At 37.8% G+C, this 20,195-nt stretch overlaps 3 protein-coding genes across 4 annotated transcripts; 2 read left to right on the top strand and 1 right to left on the bottom strand.

Annotated features, from left to right (window-relative positions):
• The first annotated feature begins 326 nt into the window (after positions 1 to 326).
• Positions 327 to 5,333, top strand: LOC113084853 (bifunctional coenzyme A synthase-like). Its single transcript, XM_026254982.1, has 10 exons — positions 327 to 486; positions 944 to 1,646; positions 2,379 to 2,593; positions 2,722 to 2,853; positions 3,742 to 3,931; positions 4,018 to 4,082; positions 4,172 to 4,256; positions 4,329 to 4,426; positions 4,722 to 4,868; positions 4,950 to 5,333. Exons 2-10 carry the CDS (start codon positions 986 to 988, stop codon positions 5,019 to 5,021), a joined length of 1,665 nt encoding a protein of 554 aa, XP_026110767.1. The 5' UTR covers positions 327 to 486; positions 944 to 985; the 3' UTR covers positions 5,022 to 5,333.
• On the bottom strand, positions 5,288 to 18,516 carry LOC113084862 (myosin light chain kinase, smooth muscle). The gene is made up of 14 exons (XM_026254998.1): positions 18,510 to 18,516; positions 18,339 to 18,404; positions 17,889 to 18,016; positions 17,594 to 17,750; positions 16,680 to 16,991; positions 15,828 to 15,924; positions 15,555 to 15,758; positions 14,949 to 15,166; positions 9,077 to 9,200; positions 8,831 to 8,983; positions 6,455 to 6,584; positions 6,265 to 6,349; positions 5,982 to 6,122; positions 5,288 to 5,847 (listed from the first exon to the last, which is right to left on the bottom strand). Exons 1-14 carry the CDS (start codon positions 18,514 to 18,516, stop codon positions 5,642 to 5,644), a joined length of 2,028 nt encoding a protein of 675 aa, XP_026110783.1. The 3' UTR covers positions 5,288 to 5,641.
• On the top strand, positions 10,243 to 14,828 carry LOC113084854 (uncharacterized). Of its 2 annotated transcripts, none has more exons than XM_026254985.1 (6): positions 10,243 to 10,356; positions 10,501 to 10,766; positions 11,594 to 11,693; positions 11,955 to 12,095; positions 12,606 to 12,758; positions 14,432 to 14,828. In XM_026254985.1, the coding sequence occupies exons 2-6, from the start codon at positions 10,561 to 10,563 to the stop codon at positions 14,720 to 14,722; spliced, it is 891 nt and encodes a 296-aa protein (XP_026110770.1). In that variant the 5' UTR covers positions 10,243 to 10,356; positions 10,501 to 10,560; the 3' UTR covers positions 14,723 to 14,828. The 2 variants fall into 2 exon arrangements, with proteins under 2 accessions (XP_026110770.1, XP_026110769.1); XM_026254984.1 differs by having other exon boundaries at positions 10,288 to 10,367.
• Positions 18,517 to 20,195: the final 1,679 nt, after the last annotated feature.

Raw genomic sequence — 20,195 nt, 5'->3', positions numbered from 1 at the left:
TGTGCTTTTCATACTTGTTTAATTATCCCAATTAGAATTTAACCTGAAAAGTGGGTTTATTTCAGGATTAAAAACGGAGTTTTTTAACTGTAGGCACAATACAAGAGACACTAATGTAAAATGTGTAAAAATGTGCTCATCATCGCAAAGATACTCAATTATTAAATAACATAAATCATTTACAATGATAAGTTTACAATGTTCGTGTTTGGCGACATAAGTTAACAGGGACGGAGGAATTGAAAGCAGCTATAAACTACATTTCCCATGATTCCTTAAGGCAGGAACTCAAGCTATCAGCCAATCATCAGTCAGTATTCCAGCACATGGCCGTCTAGGTCAACTGGACACGAGTTCGCGCTGCTAAGCAAAACATTAGCCTATTATATGGTTATTATGACGAGGCTTGATACCAAACGGTGGTCTTCTGCAATATTATTCCACATTTAGCATTTCTAATCACCTTAATCGTCAGAATATCCTCAGGTAGGTTTGGCTAAAGTAGTCTGGCGTCACGGTTTCTGTGACTTCTTGCGCTTAATTCCAGCTGTGGCACGATCCGACGCAGATTCGTCATTTCTGTAAACATGTTTTATATGTATGGAGCTGCATAAATGATGTGTCATTTTTAGATTTGCTGTCAAACGATTAATCGCATTCGAGATACGTAATGTATGTATGTGTGTGTAATGTGTATATGTATTATGTATATATTAATACCCACATGCATGTATATATATCTAAGGAAAATGTTATGTTTATATATATATATATATATATATATATATATATATATATATATATATATATATATATATATATATATATATATATATATACACACACACACACACTTATATTTTCTAAACCGAAACTTTTTATTTTGGATGTGATTAATCACCATTAATCGCTTGACAGCACTAATCTGTATTATATCTTTCAGCACCTCAGGCTCAGATCATAAAGTCACCATCAGCTGTCCATCATGTCCATGTTTAGCACCGGTATCCTGGTGCTTACGTCTCCGTTACACGTCCTCCCTCTCCGCATCGCTCCTGTCCTCACGTCTGCAGCCCAGGTGGTCGAGCGCACACTTTACATCCATCTCCACCCCGGCCTCAACCTGGGCACAGGTGGGCAGGTGCGGCCCGCCTACATCCCGCCTGTGGTGGATCTCTGCGCTCTAATCTCCCGTCTTTACAGCAATGCCGCTGACATTTGTGGGCACCTTGACGTCAGAGTGCTGCTCAGTAACGTCCGCACCCAATCTGCGGCATTGAACGGAAACAACGGTCCTTTTGCCACCCCACAGACATTGTCCCACTCGCCAGAAGTAGTGCTCACAGACTTCCCCGTCCAGGATTCAGGCCAGTCCTCGCTGGTCACCCAGTGCTTGCAGAAATACGCTGGTCACTGCTACGTCTGCAAGCCGAGTCTCTCATCTGTGCTCTTGAACCCACGAATAGCTGAGTTTGAGGAAGATAGAAGAGATGCACAGTTAAAACCTTTAGAGACGTTCAGTGATGTGGTGGTTGGCGGCACCTTTGACCGTCTGCATGGTGCACACAAGACCCTGCTGAATATTTCCTGTCTGATGGCCAACAGACGCTTTGTCATTGGTGTGTGTGACCAGGAACTATTAAAAAGTAAGTGGAGACCCTCTAGAAATCTTTAAAGGAGCAGTTTGGCAAACAAATGTCAATTTGGCCATCCAAGATGTAGATGCTTTTGTTTATTTACTGAAACAGATTTGGAGATGTTGCATTACATGACTTGCTCACCAATGGATGCTCTTTAGTGAATGGGTGCCGTCAGAATAAGAGCCCAAACAGCTGATAAAAACATCAAAATAATCCACGCCACTCCAGTGCATCTTGAGAAAAGGAAAGATGCATGTTTGTAAGAAACAATCCATCATTAAGACATTTTGCTTTTCCTGGAGAAAGCAGTATTATGGATTATGAACTCGTATTTTAGCCAGAAGTTAAAAACGTCTTGATGATAGATTTGATTCTTACAAGCCTGCAGCTTTTCATTCTCGAGATGTTAACTGATGGACTGGAGTGGAGTGGATTACTTGTGGATTATTGTGATGTTTTTATCAGCTGTTTGGACTCTCATTCTGACGGCACCCATTCACTGCAGAGGATCCATTGGTGAGAAAGTGATGAAATGCTACACTTCCCCAAATCTGTTCAAAGAAACTCTAATAAGGCTTTTTTTTCTACTTGGTTATTTGGTATCTGAACGAGGTAAAGTTCTGAGATGTTTTGCCACCATTGTTATCAAGAGATAACCCACTTAAAAATGTGAAAATACCGTTTGAAAATACACTAATTTTGTAGTGATTTCTTAAATGTGTCCTGCTTGTTGTAAAGATAAGGTCTTGAAGGAGTTGATAGAGCCGTATGATCAGCGTGTGCAGAAGCTCCAGGACTTTCTGAACGATGTAAAACCATCACTCAAGTACGAAATCGTTCCTCTCTCTGACCCCTTCGGCCCCTCCATAAGCGACCCTGAGCTGCAGTGCATTGTGGTCAGCGAGGAGACGAGGAAAGGGGGTGAAGCTGTCAACAGGAAGCGTGTGGAAAATGTGAGAATGTTATTGGTTGTGATCCAGTGCCTATAAATGTTTATCGTTAGACCAGAGAACCACAAACTGAACATTTCAAATAAATGCTGTTCTTCTGAACATTTTTTTTCCTGACATTTTCTGTGCAGGGATTGGCTGAACTGGTTCTGTATGAGATCCAGCTGTTGAAAGATGCCCATCGTGCTGACATCGAGGAGGAGAAGATCAGTTCCTCCAGCCTGAGAACAAGATTGCTGGGAACGCTGCTCAAACCTCCATCCGTACGAAAATCCTGCTCACATGTCCATATTCATTAGCACAGTTCCACAATCACATTGATCAGTATAGCATGCATTAGTACATAACTGTTATATTTATGCATTTAATAACATTACTGGACTATTTTACTAAGTATTATTGGATGTGGGGAATAGTGGGGTTTTTTTTTTCAGAATGAATCTGCTGGATTTTGTACAAAAACCTTTTGTTAAACAAAAAGACTGAAAGACGTTACTCTGTCTCCTCCGTATCCGAGTCTCCAGACGTTAAATTAAAGAGCCGTGGCATTGTGACTGCTGTGTAATTTAATGAAGGCCATTTAGTCATGTGCATGTTGATCATGTGATGCATGAATAAGCTCAGCTGCTGTTGCGTTCTCTATTGACGTTATATATTTATTCATATAAAGTACCATTCATCGTATTATCTTTTAAATGTTTTAAAGAAGTATTTTCTGCTCACCAAGGCTGTGTTTGTTCGATCAAAATACAATAACAACAGTAATGTTGTGAAATATTATTATGATTTAATATAACCGTTTCCTATTTGAATATATGTTAAAATATAATTTATTCCTGTGATATTAAGCGTAATTTTCATCATCATTACTCCAGTCTTCAGTGTCACATGATCCTTCAGAAATCATTCTAATATGCTGATTTGCTGCTCGAGAAATATTGTGTGTTGTTCTCATATATTTATGGAAATCTTACAGACCCCAAACTTTAAAATCTTATAAATAATGCTAATTATTTATCATATGTGATGTTCTAAATTCTAACTTGATGTAGTTTCACCGAAGAATCAAGTTACTGATTATTACTTTGATTTCGTCCACATCAAGGTAAAGCTGTCAGTATTGGTTTAATCTGCTGTTCTTGTGTTTGCAGCCGCAGCTGCATCTTCCTCTGGACCCGTATGTGATTGGTCTGACGGGCGGCAGCGGGTCTGGGAAGAGCTCTATAGCACACAGACTGGAAGCTCTCGGCGCTGTGAGGATTGACTGCGATCAGCTCGGTCACGAGGTTTACCTGCCGGGAACATCCGCTTATCATAAGATCATCCAGGAGTTCGGCCAAGGTATGGAGAGGACACTGAACGGAATTCTGTAGTTTCCCTAAACTGTTTGTTAAAAGTGCTTTTGTCTTCTGATCTCTTGCCGTCAGATATTCTTAAAGAGGACAAGAGCATTAACAGACGAGTGCTGGGTGGGAAAGTGTTCGGAAACCAGGTAACTTAAATCAGCAGGTGACTATAATTGAATTGGGAACACTTGATTCAATCCTGTTCGTATTGTATTTGTGTGTTTTTGTTTTCCAGGAGCGTCTGAAAGCTCTGACAGATATCGTGTGGCCGGAGATTGCTCTGCTGGTGAAGAAGAGAATAGATCAAGCAAAAGAACAGGGTGAAGCATTAATCACTTCTCGCTGAGCTTTTTCAGTTTTGGCTGTGATTCATTCTCACTTACTGTTTTCAGGTAAGCGTGTCTGTGTGGTGGACGCGGCCGTGTTGCTCGAGGCGGGATGGACATATCTGGTGCATGAGGTTTGGGTGGCCACCATCCCAGAAGAAGAGGTACTAAACTTTTAATACAGACACACAGGGAATCAGATCCTTCTTAGATCCCGATTTGCTGCTCAATAAACACTTCATATCAGTGTTGACAATTATTTTTGTTAAAAAAAAGTGATGTATATTGTTTTAAATGAAGCTCATGTATTTAAAACATTGTCACTTTTGAGCAATTTAAGGCGTGTTTACTAAATAAGTATTAATGTATTTAAATATATAGATTTACTTTCTATTCATGCATTTAAGTGAACAATTTGAATAGTAGTCAAAGACTTCCTCTCTCTCCTCTCTCTCTCAGGCAGTGAAGCGTATAGTCCAGCGTGACGGTGTGAAGGAGGAAGATGCCTTGAGGAGACTGAAGAGCCAGTGGCTGAATGCAAAGCTGATAGATCATGCTAACGTAGTGCTGTGCACACTGTGGGAACCTGACGTTACTCAGAGACAGGTACACACACCAGATCAGGAATGGGCTTTATTAATCTCAAAACATGTGGCTAATCCTTGATGTATTTGTGTTTTTCCTCAGGTGTTGAAAGCCTGGACTCTATTACAGCAGCGGATTCAGAAGAGACAAGAAACAACCAGATCTTCATTATGAATACAACCGGACCTCAGTGTTTCCAGAATTTAGTGACATTTATGTACTTTTGTAAACCACTTTCAGTAGAAAAGGCTTTAATCTTGATCGTAGTGTAGAGAGATGTTATTAATCTATACTGTGCCTCCTGAAGACCAAAGACTACAATGAATGTCAGATTGACCCAATAATAGACAAACTGGTCAGTTATCGAATGCAAATTTAAAAATGACTTTTGATGTAATTGTGATCAATTGTTTGAAATTACCAATTTAAAAACAATGTTCATTTCATAAAACTTTAATAAACTTAATCTTTATATATATACACACACACACACGTTCAACAAATTAAACTGTCATAAATGAAGCAGAATCAAACCATGCCCAGGTTCTGTAGAAAAACGCAAAGTTCACATTCTCGCTTAGTAAATGATGGCTAAAACTTTACATCATGCAAGATTATAGAAATTGAACTTGAAACTAATATGACTGATTTAAATAATAGAACGATTCAGAAATTGTGAGTTACAACAAAATTACTATGTGGATGGTTCGAAAGGGATTCAGCATCATTTTTACAAATGGTTCCTAAAGTTAAAATCCGGTTTTCTTTAAGCTTAAGATTGTATATTTGGTGTTCTAGAGTTTCACGGTGAGTCTGGCAGAGCACAGCGCCTGTCCCAAACTGTTGGACGCACAGCATTTGTAGATCCCAGAATCCCCTGGTTGTACTTGAGCAAGGGTGAGTGTGCAAGCACCGTTCTGATCATAATTCATCTGAACTCGTCCGTGTTTCTCCAGCGGCGCTTCCTCAAACAGCCAAAGCACTTCAGGGTCAGGATATCCTGCAAGCAGAAGTCATTTCAGTGAATTAAGGTCCAATCGTGAACTTCTTGAAAACATGCTCATGTTTGGATGCGGTAGTTTAATTCCCGGCATCCACCAAACCCATTCTCGCCCGTCAGACTGACACAGGTACCTTGTATTGTACAAGTCAGGTACACAGTGGCTCCACAGCTCTCCGTGAGGTCATGCAGGGCTTGATGGAAACGTGGTTCACTCCACAACTGTTTTTCCAGTGATGCCACAGCTTGTTTGGCTTCATTCCCCAGAGCATTTACTGAAAATAGAGTTACAGATATAATAATAAGGAATAATCCTAAGGAAGTTGTAGGGAAAATTCACTTTTGTGCCACAAGCCAAATATAAATGCAAAAGTAATATATAATGGTTTTGAACACTTCATTTGTTGTGCATCTTACCATCTACAGAAATGGGACACAGAGGTCCATCAGATTTGCTGCAGTGAGACATCCTTGTGAGTGCAAGCAGGGCTTTACCGGTTTTCTGCACGATAGAACAGACATGTACGTGATTTGCAGTTTACCAAAGACGTTCATCTGTGAAAGCAGTCAAGCATTTTTATACTAAACTTATTACTAATTTCCATACCTTCCATTTCTGTCGGGCCAGGTATCTTCTCATCTTCTGTTTATTTAGGGATTTGGTTAATATGGCATTTGCATCATCAAATAAGGCTATCCAGGGATGAGCTAATGCTTTCTCACAGGATAATCTTGTTCTAGGGGAGTATAAATAAAAAAAGAAAATTCTACATATAGAATATGCTGCTTTAATAACTTGCAGGCTACTTCCATTTCGCATGACTGTGGAATGAAAATGGTCAATTCAAAACAAGACTCCAATTTACAGATTACAAATAAAAAATTATTACAGCTAACTATTCGAAAAACAAAAGTTAGTTGATATTGAATTAAGTTTCAGCTTCTTGAAAGGTCATCTAAAACGGAAATTCAATAGCACACTTAGTTTAGTTTATCAGATTATTGAATACGATTAGACCATTAGCATCTCGCTCAAATAGGACCAGAGAGTTTCTATAGTTTTCTTATTTAAAACTCGACTCTTCTGTAGTGGAGGAGGAGGCATAATTTACGGAAGGTTGACGAACAGAATATGAAAATGACAATGTTGCACACTCCTGTACAGTAGGTGTCGGTATGCACCCAAGTTGATTTCAATCTGTCGTTTACCAAGAGAAGACCTTCCACTAGTTTATATGTAGTTGCAGAAAACCTGCAGATTATTTGGTGGCTGGATTTAGCCGTGTGTGTGACTAGACATGGTTATGTGCGTTGTAAAGAGCTGTGATAGTAAGTCTAAGGTGTACTCTACAATCATGTTTCATAGAATTCCAACGAAAAAAAAGGAACGAAAGAACAGATGGCTGTCTGTTCTGAGCATAGATCTCAAAACACCGGTAGAATCGATCAAGAAATGGCGTGTTTGCTCAGAGCATTTTGGACCAGAAGACTATTTGGAACACACTGACGTTTTTAACCGTGGCACGGTGCGGCGTCTGAAGGACACGGCCATCCCAACCATCTTCAGAGGACAGACAGGACATGCAGCATCACCCATGACTGTAAGTTTAACATTAGTATTTTTAGTTGGCTTGAACGACCAGATTGGAGAGAAAAAAAAAACCTGTTGTCGTTAGCTTCCTGTGAAATGCAATCACTGAAGGCGAGGTTTGCGCGACTATTTGGCTTAAACCAGGGTTGCCAATTTTTAAGTTAAACTCGGAGTGAATTTTTTTTTTGGGGTGGAATGGTATTTTCAATATCAACGTGTTTACTGTACATAAAGGGGGATAAAAAATATTTTTTTTGAATGCCTTTTAGTAACATTTAAACTGGGTTTAATTAAATATTTGTTTGCATTATGTATACTTATACAAGCATCATTAAATAAAATATTAACTTGCTAAAAAAAGTTTAATCACGTCTAAATATAAACACACACACCTAAGGTACCTAGGCATGACCTGCAATATAATAGATACAATTTCCAAATTATTTCTTTCCCTGAGCACAAAATGATTTTAATTTGCCTTGAATTTAAAACCATTTCTCTATTTTAACCTTAAATACTACACTAGTTGTAATAAAAATACTATAAAAAATATTTTAAGTCATTAATTGACCATAGTTATTGCACAAAGTATTTAGTACCAAAATATATCTCCTTAAAATATTAACCATTACTGAAATAAAATATAGGACGTTTAATAAGGAGTTAAGCTGTATGGTCCATTATAAGCAATACCGGAGGGTTAAATGCAAGAAAAACCACATTAATGTTGTCTCTCCATCACGCTCCAGAATAAAAGGATACTGTAAGTGTCATTGACAGTGCATAACATGCTGTAACGTTTACAAAAAATTGCTGCAAATTCCTGTAAAGTGAGTGCTACTTAAACCCATTCAGATGTATTGTCAACGATGGTTTGTTTGGAGAGCTCCATGAACCACGTCAAAGTCCCTTTAAGGCAAGTCATGTCACTCGGTAGCCATCTTTGAATTGCCTCTTGGCATGTAAGTGCAGCTCCTCTCTCTTTGAATGGGGAAACATTAAATTCTCCAAAACTGTTCACTAAGCTTTCGATTAAATGTCATTTGAAACCACCAATGAAATCTTTGACCACGTGATCACATGGCTACGCCGGAAAGTTTGTCGCAATTATTTCTCTCAACGGCTCTGTCTTTAACTGAAGCACTACATTTTACCATTTACGTCACATTAAGTGCACCAAACCAGTATGTTTTAGTGTATTTTTACAATTTAAAAGCAGAGAATGCATCATATCAAAAGCAGGAGTTTCCAATTTGCCACGAGATTTACATGGGCAGCGTGAGACAAAGCCTGCTATGTGAATTATACCAAGATAAGTTACGGATCATTAGCAGAATATAGTAGAACATGCATGATCTGACCATGCTAATGGAGTACCATTCCTTCATTCACCTCTTATCCTTCCTCAGTAGGCCGCTGATGAAATCTTTGGCCTCATCAGTGATATCCTCAAAACTCTCAGGATTAAACTCCCAGTGCGCTGCAGTAACCAGAGCTAATGTTTCTGCATCGCTGTTTCCCTGGAATGGAGACTCACCACTCAGCCTGGGAAACAGTGAAAAAAAATACATTGAGCAAACACACACACACACACACGTTGAGATGGCATCTATAAACCGCTTCACTCAGAGCTCTTACAGGATATAGCAGATGATGCCGATGCTCCACATGTCGGTGGCCAGATCTACCGGCTCATAATTGACAACCTCCGGGGCCACAAACTCTGGAGTCCCATGTAAGACCATCAGACGTTTACCAGGCTCTTAAAAAAAAAAAAAAAGGGGAGGTCTGACATATACACGTATACATACATACATACATACACACACACACACACACACACACACGTGCTGTGCATTAAGTCACCCATATAAAAAGAGAGTTTTATATTTGAAACTGGACCGTTTCAGTGTTAATTTTTCTAAAGTTAAACCAATGCACAACTAAATATGCACAATTGTAGCAGGTTTTTGACCAGATAATACATATGCAAATATGCACTTACTACCAGAGTTTGATCAACATTTCTGTATGAATCCATGTAAAGGCAGTTCAGAGAATTTGTTTAGGGACAGACTGGTGTGTAAATTTAACGCCAAGGTACCAAACAAAACACAGAAAATATCATTGCATACAAAGGGGTGACATTACATGCAAAGTGCCATTTATGCAATTTTTTTTTTTTTTTACAAATAGATTACAAAAGTAAATAAATTAACTTTTAAAAGCATTAAGATACTTGGAAGGTTAAACAAACAAGTCAACATTTGAAGGGGATCAAAACCTAACCCAAATGTGTTTTTGTCTTGGAGCAACTTGGATTAACTTTTGTAAATTCATTTTGTATATTGAAGCCAAACAGTACACCCTTTAAAAACCCAAGAACCTCTGGAGGACGTTGTGATTAAGAACATTAGAAATTAATTCAAAATGGTGTGCATGCGAGGACAATCCAGAAGATAATGCGGTTTCATTAGGGTCACCATAAAAAGAACAGCTTGTATCAAGGTCACAAACTTTAGTGGCATGTCTGCTGGTCTTTAAAAATGTGAAATATCTAGTGTTAGAAAGAATACGTTTTTTTTTCTTGATTGATAAACCATTGATAAACTGTTTTTGATAAACACGTTTAATATTGCTTTACACAGCCTATTTATTCTACAGAGTCCATGACGTCACACGATCAAACGCGTCTTGCTCATTGGCTGACGCTGCAACTAGCCTTAAACGCAAATCAAAAATAGCATTTGAGGTATATAGACCGTATAAAACATTTGAAGTGATTTACAAAAAGCGCTCGCCCTCACTCCAGTACAGTAGATGGCGGAAACGCACCTTAAAATGTTTTAGATGCCACTAACTTCACACGAGAGCGGATTCTGGAAGTGCTGCGCTGGTTGTTTACAGCAGATGAACAGGCATGCTTTATGCAAGTTTCTTGCGTTCCTTTTTACATTTAGCTTTGGATCCGGGAAGTAATTTTAGTTTTCAAATTAGATTAACAATAACTATGTATATTGCATTACGAAATAGTGTAATTTATAACAGATGGGTTGTTTTAGGAGACTGTGAGTGATACGTCACTGATCAGCCAAGACTTCTATTCAGAAGAGTCGGAGGAAATGGATCACTGTTATGCATTAACCGCAGACACACTACAAACTCTGCCAATGAAGCGAAAGAAGTCCGACGTTAAGAAAAGAGAAAGAGACAGACTGAGACAGAAGAACAGAGTAAACATCGGCGTGGCCTATTCCAGATGGAAAGCGCTGAAAGTGGAGAAAGGCATGAAGAACGACGCGGAGGTTGCTTGTTACCTGCTGGACAGGTAAAGAGTTGTATGCACGTTTTCTAGCACTACGTGCGTCTCGCGGAAGTACATTGTAGCCGGAGCTACTTCTCTCGTTGATGTCTGTGACTAATCACGGAGACACTGTGCTACTCCGCAGCGGTTTACAATAAATCAATGACATTCAATAATAATAAAAAAAAAAAAATAATAAAAAAAATATCCAGAGAGACTGAGAACTGCAGTCAGGAATCAAGAGAGAACGATGTCACTCTAACCGTCCCAAATGTGTCATCTTTCTTTATTGAAAGTCATGAAAAACACTATCATGGAGTTTATTTAGCAAGTAGGAATGCAAAAAAAATAAAATAAAAAAATCCTATATAAATTTGTGGTACTCTCCCATTCACTGCTTGAATATGCTTGTCACCTGACCAATGTTTGTTCATTTGCAATCTAATTGTTTGTTTCAGCTATAAAGACACATTGGCTTCCACGCTTCATCAGCACGTCGTTTCATTTGATAACCCCCTTTTATTGAGCGCTATAATTTCCTAGTCTAGTCATAGGTACAATATAGTAGTTAGAATATATTAGTTACTTGGAGTGTCGTGTTTTTGGGATGGAAGGGATGACTTGAAGGATAACATCCGGCTGACGGAGTAAAGCAGATCAGAAAAGTCGAGGAACTGTTGGGTAGCGTTATGGGCATTTGTTTTAGTGCTTTCAAACATTAATATCATCTGGCAAAAATCGCTCAGCTGCGCGTCTTCATAAGTAGATAAACTTCATAAGTAGATTGTGTATAAATAAGTTTAGCCTAATTTGCATGATTGCAACTTTTGTTTACACCTTTGTTTATTTAGGGTGTGTGGCGGGCATCTTTTGCAAGACAAATCCAGTGGGTCTTTGAGAAAGAGAGCAAGACCCCAGAAATCAACATATGTATCTGTGCCACGGACTGAGGTACGTACATTCAGTTAAGTTGGGACACTTTTTACCATTAAGAAATGGAAAGGGTCCCAATTATCCTGAAATAAGCTGCAGAAACTAATACTACACTAGCACAATTGATTTGTTGGGTTAGCCAACATATGCCAAAGATTACTTGCATGTTTTTTTTTTGTTTTTTTACAGTAACTCTAGTCAACCTGTTAGATCTTAAATGCATTTGGTTTACACTGCATCGGATTCAACGTACTAATCTCAAACATACATTTTTCATAGAGGATTCTGAGGGATTCACCTCCGCCCAGTTGGGACACCCAGTCAGACACTGAATCCATGCCTAGTCCAGACCCCCAGTCCACAAACATTGAGGTCCTTGGGATCTGCTATGACCTCCCTCCCCTTTGGCCATATCAACCAGTAAGTGCTCACATATCATGCAAGTTTCTCCACCATTACAGTGCTTTCCAGTGCAGTACTTTTTTTAAAATCAGTTTTCTCCTCACAAATGATTCTGCAAATAATTAAACTCCAATTGTAACTCTTCAGAATTTCTGTAGTTATTTTCAGCCATACATGTGCCATTTTAGAGTCCATAAACTCATTGTAAGTTTATTTTTATTATTTTTGCCAGAAATTCAACTAAAAGACTTAACAATACGGTCATTTTGGTAAAATCTTGTTAATTAAATTAAAGCCAATTTATCTCATTTGACTTTAATTAGGAATTCATTTGAATTGCAAACATTGATTCAAAACTGAAATTAACAGGCCAATTAGATGAACCACATACAAGTGAAAAAAAAAAAAAAAAAATGAACATGCTACACCTTTGACTGCTCATCATCGAAAATTGATGTTGAGTAACAACACTATGCACAACTGTATTCTGCATTATAACTTCATGCGTCACCATTTTCTCCCTTGTAGGAGAAACAAGTACAGCCTGAACAACTAATAGAGGATGGATATGACCCAGATGTCAGGATGGGTTACACAGAGGAACAAAACCGTACGATGGGGCATAGTTCATCTTCAAGCACTACAGAGGAAGACAGCGCAGAGCACTACGAGGAAAGAAAGGTTGGTCAAAATGGACAGTTGAGTACAGATCTGACCCATTGGAATTAATGTGAGCTGGACACTTGTCAGCCACCTTTCATTCAATATTCACTCCAAATCATCCGGGGTAATTAATGAAAACTACTAATTTAACAAGCCTTTAGATCAAATGTTTTTTTAAGAACAGTGCCCAGTTGCATAAAGCACCTGAACCGGTTAACAGTAGGTTCCACTTTTTGAGCATAAAAGTGAAAGTGTCATTTCCAACTTAAAACATCCACAGACTTAAGGTTGGTCTCTTTTTAAAGCAGACACTTAGCAGTTATAGAACCAAAAAAAATTACGGAAGTTGGTTTCTGACAATATAACTTGTGAAATATATAAGTTACAAAATATTTTTATACTCCAACTAGAAAATAAAGACCAAAATTCTAAACAAGTCATGTTCCAAATTTGAGGTTGGCCTTTTTTCCCCTGAAAAAGATACAATGGATGTTATCTTTTGAACATGATCCATGAAAATGAAATATTTTTACAGATATTTCATGACTATCTATTCATCACTATTTCAAAGTAATGGTCAGAACACACTGTGACTCAGTACTCTTCTTGCATATTAATAAGATTACAGTTGCGCTGTAAACAATCCATCACCAAATATCACAACTACGTTCTTTAAGCTTTCCAATGATATGCAGTTTGTCAAGAATACTTAATATCGGAGTCTGAATCTAATTTAAAACATGTAATGGCAAGTGGACACACCAGTGGCTTTCTCTTAAGGAGGAGACTTAAGGCGTGATTTCCCCTTACCGAAGGGAATGACTTCAGGGTGTTAAAAAAAAAATGAAAAGACCAGACGAGAGGGAAACTCGAATCGATAATTCATTCAAGACTGGAAATTCTGGAAAATCAATTACTCGCCCTCATTACATCCTCAAACTCAAACTCCTCTGACCTTTCATTATTTCTGTCCATGTAGGTGTTTTCAGGTACTAGTGTGAATAAATATCTCGGTGCAAAGAGACAAGGGAGTATGCATGACGTTTTATTCGTATCCAAAACGATGTAAACATTAAAGCGCTAAACTCATGCAAGGTGCGTTTTATTCATCCTCAACGCCACACTGAAAGTCCAAACCGGATTCATAGAAGTAGCCTTTTATAAACTGAATAAAAAGGAGAAATGTTAACAAACTCAAGATTTGCAACATATGGCTGTTTTAAGTCATCTCCAGGTAATAAAGAAAAATACAGGAATTACAGTATTATGGAATATAAACTTCCTCGAGTGTGGCACTCCTTTTTTGATCCAATAATGTGGTGCATGTAATTTGATCAATGTTTATATGTGAATAAATGCATAAATTAAGAGATGTTTAACAAAGCGGCCGATCATGACTTGTAGTAGACTTGTGTGTAACCCTTAAGATGGCATTTTCCAACCCTTGTCATCCTAAGGAAAAATGACATTTAAGGGGCTTCATGCAACACTTAATGGGTTTTAAGAGAACGTTTCAACTAAAGAAACTCTTAAGTAACATTTGTGGAATATTTTATGCAATGCCCTTAAGTGTTAAGGAAACTAAAGGGCGATCTCATGGGAAAATAACAATTAAGGTGCTTAATGCAACCGGGACCAGCCATTCAGTCAAAAGAGTCTAAACTGCTCACTGGTTATTTTCTGCCTTGTAGGATGAACTCACAGAGACTGCCCTGCGATTGGAGGAACGTTTAATCACCATGAGATCTTTGTCTGATGCTGCATCTGATTGCATTTCAATGACAAGAGGAATAGTAGATCAGAAGGACAGAAAATGGGCGGTCAACAAATCCAGTTTGACAGGACTGTTCAGAACTTGCCATCAGTGTGGAGAACCGGTTCTGAAATTTAAAACATTAACATCCGGGAGTCTGATTCGGATTCAGTGGGAATGCTCAAAGGGACATCTCATGTGGCTCTTTCCCAACCACAACCCAACATAACACACACCGAAACCAGACGGGGATGAATGTGCATCTATATTTATTCGATTGTGTATCTATATTTATTAAAACGTGAATATAAAAGAAATAAAAGCTTCTACTTTGGAATTACAAAAATTTAGGATTTTTTTTTTGTGTGTGCTTTGACTCAATGTTTGACTGCCACAGAGGAAAAAAAAAAAAAAAAAAAAAAACAACCCCAACAACCTTAAAATGGATCACTCACCCAGTTTGCAGGCTAATCCAAAGTCGATGATCTTGATGAGCGATCCAGCGCTGTTCACACAGACGATGTTCTCCGGCTTCAGGTCGAGGTGGAGGATGTTTTTGCTTTGGATATACTGGATTCCTTCCAGGATCTGACGCATGTAGTTCACAACGTTGGGTTCTGTGTGCTCGAAATTCTCATCTACTATCCGTTCAAACAACTCACCACCTGCAATACTACAGTGATACAATTACGGGTTAGAAATGCATGTCGGTTTCATTTGTATACAAAAGGTTCGATTTCAAATCTTAAAGTTTCAAAAAAAAAAAAAAAAAACCTTCTCGTTAGACCACCTTTTAAAACAAATTTTAAATTCCAAAACTAAAAATGCACGAATTTGAGCATTAAAGGCACTTTTTAAATATTGAATAAGAAAAAAAAAAAAAATTCAAGTCTGATATAACCTTTAAAAGATAGTTAAAATGAATGTTAATGGATAAGAAAAATGCATGTGCAACAACTCCATAGAACGCCTTCAAATAGTTAATGTAGTTTGTGTGCATCTATTAGAAAGCCATTTCATGCATCACTTTTAAAGATGAATTGGATTAAATCTCTACTCACTATTCCAGAATCATGACGATCTCAGACGAAGTGTCGTAGGCTGCGAGACACTGCACCAGCTTCGGGTGTCGTAGTTCATTCATCAGTTTGATTTCTTGACGCGCTGCCTTTTTATCTCTGGAGACACGGGCCCGGTAGAATTTCCCAGCATACACCTGACCCGTGTGCTTATGGGTCATCCTGTACACCTCCCCAAACTTCCCCCTGTGGAGATTAAGATGACCGTCAAGATACATAGTTTAAGACCTGATTTCTGAGATGGCTGATACTCACACTCCCAGTTTTTCATGGACATGATAATGATCCCGGACTTTGTGTGTGGTGTCAGGCACAACCTCCACATACGAGGTCACTTCCTGTTGGGTCTCACCTGAAAGGTTAATCTTGCTTTAGTCTCTTGCTTGATCATCACGGACTTCAAAAAGAAACACCAGCACATAAAATTCACACATTCTAAAAAATAAAGTAATATTTATTTATTTTAAACCAATATAAATCTACTACATGCATTCAAAAAATGTGAAATTTTATCATTTTCTTATAGAATGCATGTTTTTTTTTTCATTTGAATATACATTTACACTTAAATTATAACGTTTACATTCAATTCTAAATTAGTACAAAATGTTTATACATTTAAAAGATTAGCATTTTTAATTTAAATGGTTTCCAATTACTACATTTACTTTTTTTTTTTTATGTAAAAATTTAAGATTGAGGAGTTCATTATACATTTAAACTATTTACATGTTTAACAAATTTGCTCTCATATTGCATGCATACATAATTTGCATACAGTACACTACAGAAACTAGCATGGTAAATTAGTGGTTTAAAGTGATAGTTCACCCAAAATTGAACTTCATGTCGTTCCAAACCTGTATGAGTTGCTTTATGTTGAACATAAAAGATGACATTTTGAAGATTTCTGGTAATCAAACAGATGGTGGTCCCATTGACTTCCATAGGATTCCATTCCTACTATGGAAGTTAATGGAAGCCACCAACTGTTTGATTACCAAAATATCTTTATGTCCAACATAAGCAACTTTTTGGAGGTTTGGAATGACATAAGTGTGAGTAAATGAGGTGAACTCTCTCTTTAGAAGTTGGGCATCGGTCTACCTGCAGTGTTCATCTCGATGCAGTCCGACTCCTCACTGGGATCACTGACTCCCGCTGTGTTACAGGCTCTTACTCTGAAGCGATACTGTCCCTGCGGGTCGAGACCGGAGCAGACCCGATACGAGGTGTTCAGACACTGGTTAGTGAGTTCAGCCCAGTCGCCGGGCTCGGTTTGGTCCAGCCTCTGAAACTCCACCACGTAGCCTGTGATTGCTGAACCTCCGTCAAAACACGGTCCAGACCAGGACAGAACCAGAGATGAGCGGGTCAGCTGAGACACGAACGGACTCGAGGATGGAGGGTCTGGACGATCTGGGGAGATGCAGAAAGTGAGTGTGAAGCAAGGTTATTGGGAAGAGAAATAGACACACACACACACACACACACACACGCACACACACACAAAATTGATAAAAAATAAGTTTAAATACTAAATTACAAAAACGAATTAAAAAAAAAAAACACTTCTAAAAGTAACACTTCTAAAATGCTACAAGAACTTTACATTTCTATTTTTAAAATACAAAAATATAAAGCCATTTTTTAAAGAAAATAGAAGCACAATTTTTGAAGTTTAAAAACTGAAAGTGCACAAAAGCTTCTTAAAAATGAAAAGCTAAATAGAAACAATACAAAATGGCATGCTAATTGCAAGGCGAACAAAAAAAAGCTAAAAAAAAAAATTAAGTACATATATAAATCTGAAAATGTAAAAAATACACACACACACACACACACACACACACACACACACACACACACACGTTATTTCTCCCTAAAAAAAAAAAACATGAAAACAATTCAAAATATTAAACCGCACATAAATAACATTAAACCAACATGTGAGATTAAAAAAGGCTATTTGAATACTGGTCATGCCATCACCAAAGATACAGATTAATTTCAGATCTTACCAATGACACGGAGGCTTATGGTCTGGTGAGCTGTGCCTCCTCGGTTCTGAACGAACAGGGAATAACTTCCTTCATCTACAGGGAGAACATCAGAGAGAAACAGGGTGCTGCTGCTGCTGGTGTTCCTCACATACACTCGCGGTCCTTCCTCCACAACCTAATGACAAAATATACACACTAAAAATTAGTTTTCCCTCCCCAATTCACTTAATTTTTGCACAATGAATCCACCGGTTTATGTCTTATCAAACTAACTAAAGACACGTTCCACTAAGGCTTCACAGACTGCTCAGACCTTTTCCGTATCATGAATCCAGCAGGAAGCCACAGGCCCAGAGCTTCTGAAACGACAGTGCAGTCGAGCGGTTCCTCCAACACCAACCACAACCTGCTGCTGGGGATCCAAAAACTCAGCTACAGCACCTGGAGAACAGAGAGAGTCTACTTACTGACACACAGACTGAAGGAGTCAGGTTTCTGCAATGTTCAATTAAGTGTGGCATATAATTGGCTAGTAGACAAAGTATGCTTGTGTGATTGGCTACGGGCATAATGAGATGTATGAATTGAATTTATAGAAATCTGTTTCCAATCCCACATTCTGCCCTTCACAGACATTTAAATGTGATATAAACACAGCTCAGCCTTTAAAATAGTACAGTTGTTAAGCAATACATAGTAAAGTGTTTCATAATTAGTCTATCAATGCTAGTGTATGTGTGTCAGTAGTTTGTAAGATAGATACCTGGTCTCCTCTTTTCTGTTTCCTCTTTTATGTTTCTAGGAGATTTTTTTCTTGTGTCAGCCAATTCTGTTTAAAAATGTTTAATATTGTGTTATTTTGATTGCACAGATATTGCAACACAACTGGTAAAATATAGTTATGGATTCACTTTCTGTGAATGCACAATCACACTAATCATTAGAAATGGTAAATACATTTATATTGTTCCCATTTAAAATAAATTCTGTTCTTTTAAAATTTCCACACTGATAATAATCAGAAATGTTACTTGAGCAGCAAATCGGCATATCGATGATTTCTGAAGATCATGTGACACTGAAGACTGGAGGAATGATGCTGAAAATTCAGCTTTGACCACAGAAATACGTTAAATTTTGACATAAATTCAACTTCTTTTAAATTCTAATAATATTTCACAATATTTACTGTAGTTTAGATTTTTTCTAAATCAGCCTTGGTGACCAGGAGAGACTTGAGAAAAATCTTGACAAGGAAGAATTTCCTAAAAAGCTCTTTAAAAAGTTTAAAGATGATTCATCTGTGGGAATTATCACAGTGTAATGTGTGAAGGTAGAAACATCTGACCTGATTTCTCTGATTTCAGACAGCTTTCCTCTCTGTTCCCCGGCTTGGTTCCATTCTCTGATCTCCTCGGCACATTCAGCGCTGCTGAAGGCTTCAGGTCAAACCTGAATGTTGAAATGTAGGTCTTCTTTTGACCCTTTTCAATAAAGGCCATTATTATACTGTGACAAGTTCCAAACTGTTTGTCTCTTCCTCTTCTCAACCTCTTTCAGGTTTGCATGTCTCTGTCCATTATTTCTCTCACTGCTCAGTTTGGCAGCATTCTCGTTCTACTTCATGCCACAGGAAACAACAGAGTTATCAGGTCGATCATTTAAATGGTTCGAGGGGGGAAAGGTATGAGCTAATCTTGCATAGATGAAGTGGGCGGGGCTTCCATTCAATCGCTGTCAAAATCCACAACAACAAAGAAATCGTAAACACAGTTTCCCTGAAATGTGCATAAATGCATTGGTCTCACAGAGAGAAAATGCTGTAGACTGAAACATTTCAACTGACAACTACAACTCTTTTCTCGGCTTGTGGGTGTGACATATATATGTGACATTACAAATCTGGATGAACCTGTCGAGCTGCTTGGGGTTTTCTTGGTTACTTTAGCCTGATTTGAACCTCATATTTTTTCTGAGCATATTTAATCTATACATTGTATATGTAGTTTGCATTTCATTACCATTGATCAGGAAGAAGCAGCGTATGCATATATAATGCTTTATTCAAAATGTAAATGTCTTTAAGTATCTTTGTGTTGTATAAAATGTGTGAAGTTGTAAAATTTGTCATTAATTTAAGTTCAATATAGTTCACAGCTGGATATTTTGTAGGTTAAATTAACTTTTTAATTATTGCACAGATATTATAACTCTAGAGTCTATTATGTTTAATCTAAATACCAATTTATATTAAATATTTATTCTAAAATGTCTTTGGGTGTATGATAATACATATGAAACCATACAGTAAGAGTATATAGAGCTGTAAAACGAATGTGGACATCTGGTTTGTCTATGGGAGCAAAAAATTATTTGTGTTATTTGAGTGAGGCAATGTAAAATTCTAAGTATTTCTAAGAAGCACATAACAACATAAACAGAGTAATTAAAGGTGATAATAGCTGAAATATGCAGTTTTATAGTGTGAAGATGAGACTAGTTGTAATCTGATTACACACAAACACACTGTCCTGCTACTAGTAATTTTTGTCATGGGAAAATATCACACATCTGCAGTTACAAAATTGACTGTACACGTTCTCAGGCATGCATGCATTTT

Source organism: Carassius auratus, unplaced genomic scaffold (assembly GCF_003368295.1).
Source record: "Carassius auratus strain Wakin unplaced genomic scaffold, ASM336829v1 scaf_tig00040743, whole genome shotgun sequence".
Classification (NCBI taxonomy): Eukaryota; Metazoa; Chordata; class Actinopteri; order Cypriniformes; family Cyprinidae; genus Carassius; species Carassius auratus.
The sequence above is the reverse complement of the archived record's forward strand: the minus strand, read 5'-3'. Positions and strand labels throughout refer to the sequence as shown.

Bases quoted from the DNA above. Each gene is read 5' to 3' on its own strand.
- LOC113084853 (XM_026254982.1), top strand. From the start codon at position 986: ATGTCCATGTTTAGCACCGGTATCCTGGTGCTTACGTCTCCGTTACAC. The intron at 3,932-4,017 runs GTATGGAGAGGA...TCTTGCCGTCAG, and splicing joins CATCCAGGAGTTCGGCCAAG to ATATTCTTAAAGAGGACAAG. The intron at 4,869-4,949 runs GTACACACACCA...GTTTTTCCTCAG, and splicing joins CTGACGTTACTCAGAGACAG to GTGTTGAAAGCCTGGACTCT.
- LOC113084854 (XM_026254984.1), top strand. The intron at 11,694-11,954 runs GTACGTACATTC...CATTTTTCATAG, and splicing joins TATCTGTGCCACGGACTGAG to AGGATTCTGAGGGATTCACC. The intron at 12,759-14,431 runs GTTGGTCAAAAT...TCTGCCTTGTAG, and splicing joins AGCACTACGAGGAAAGAAAG to GATGAACTCACAGAGACTGC.
- LOC113084862 (XM_026254998.1), bottom strand. The intron at 17,751-17,888 runs GTCTGAGCAGTC...TTTTGTCATTAG, and splicing joins GGATTCATGATACGGAAAAG to GTTGTGGAGGAAGGACCGCG. The intron at 15,759-15,827 runs GTGAGTATCAGC...TAATCTCCACAG, and splicing joins GTCCATGAAAAACTGGGAGT to GGGGAAGTTTGGGGAGGTGT.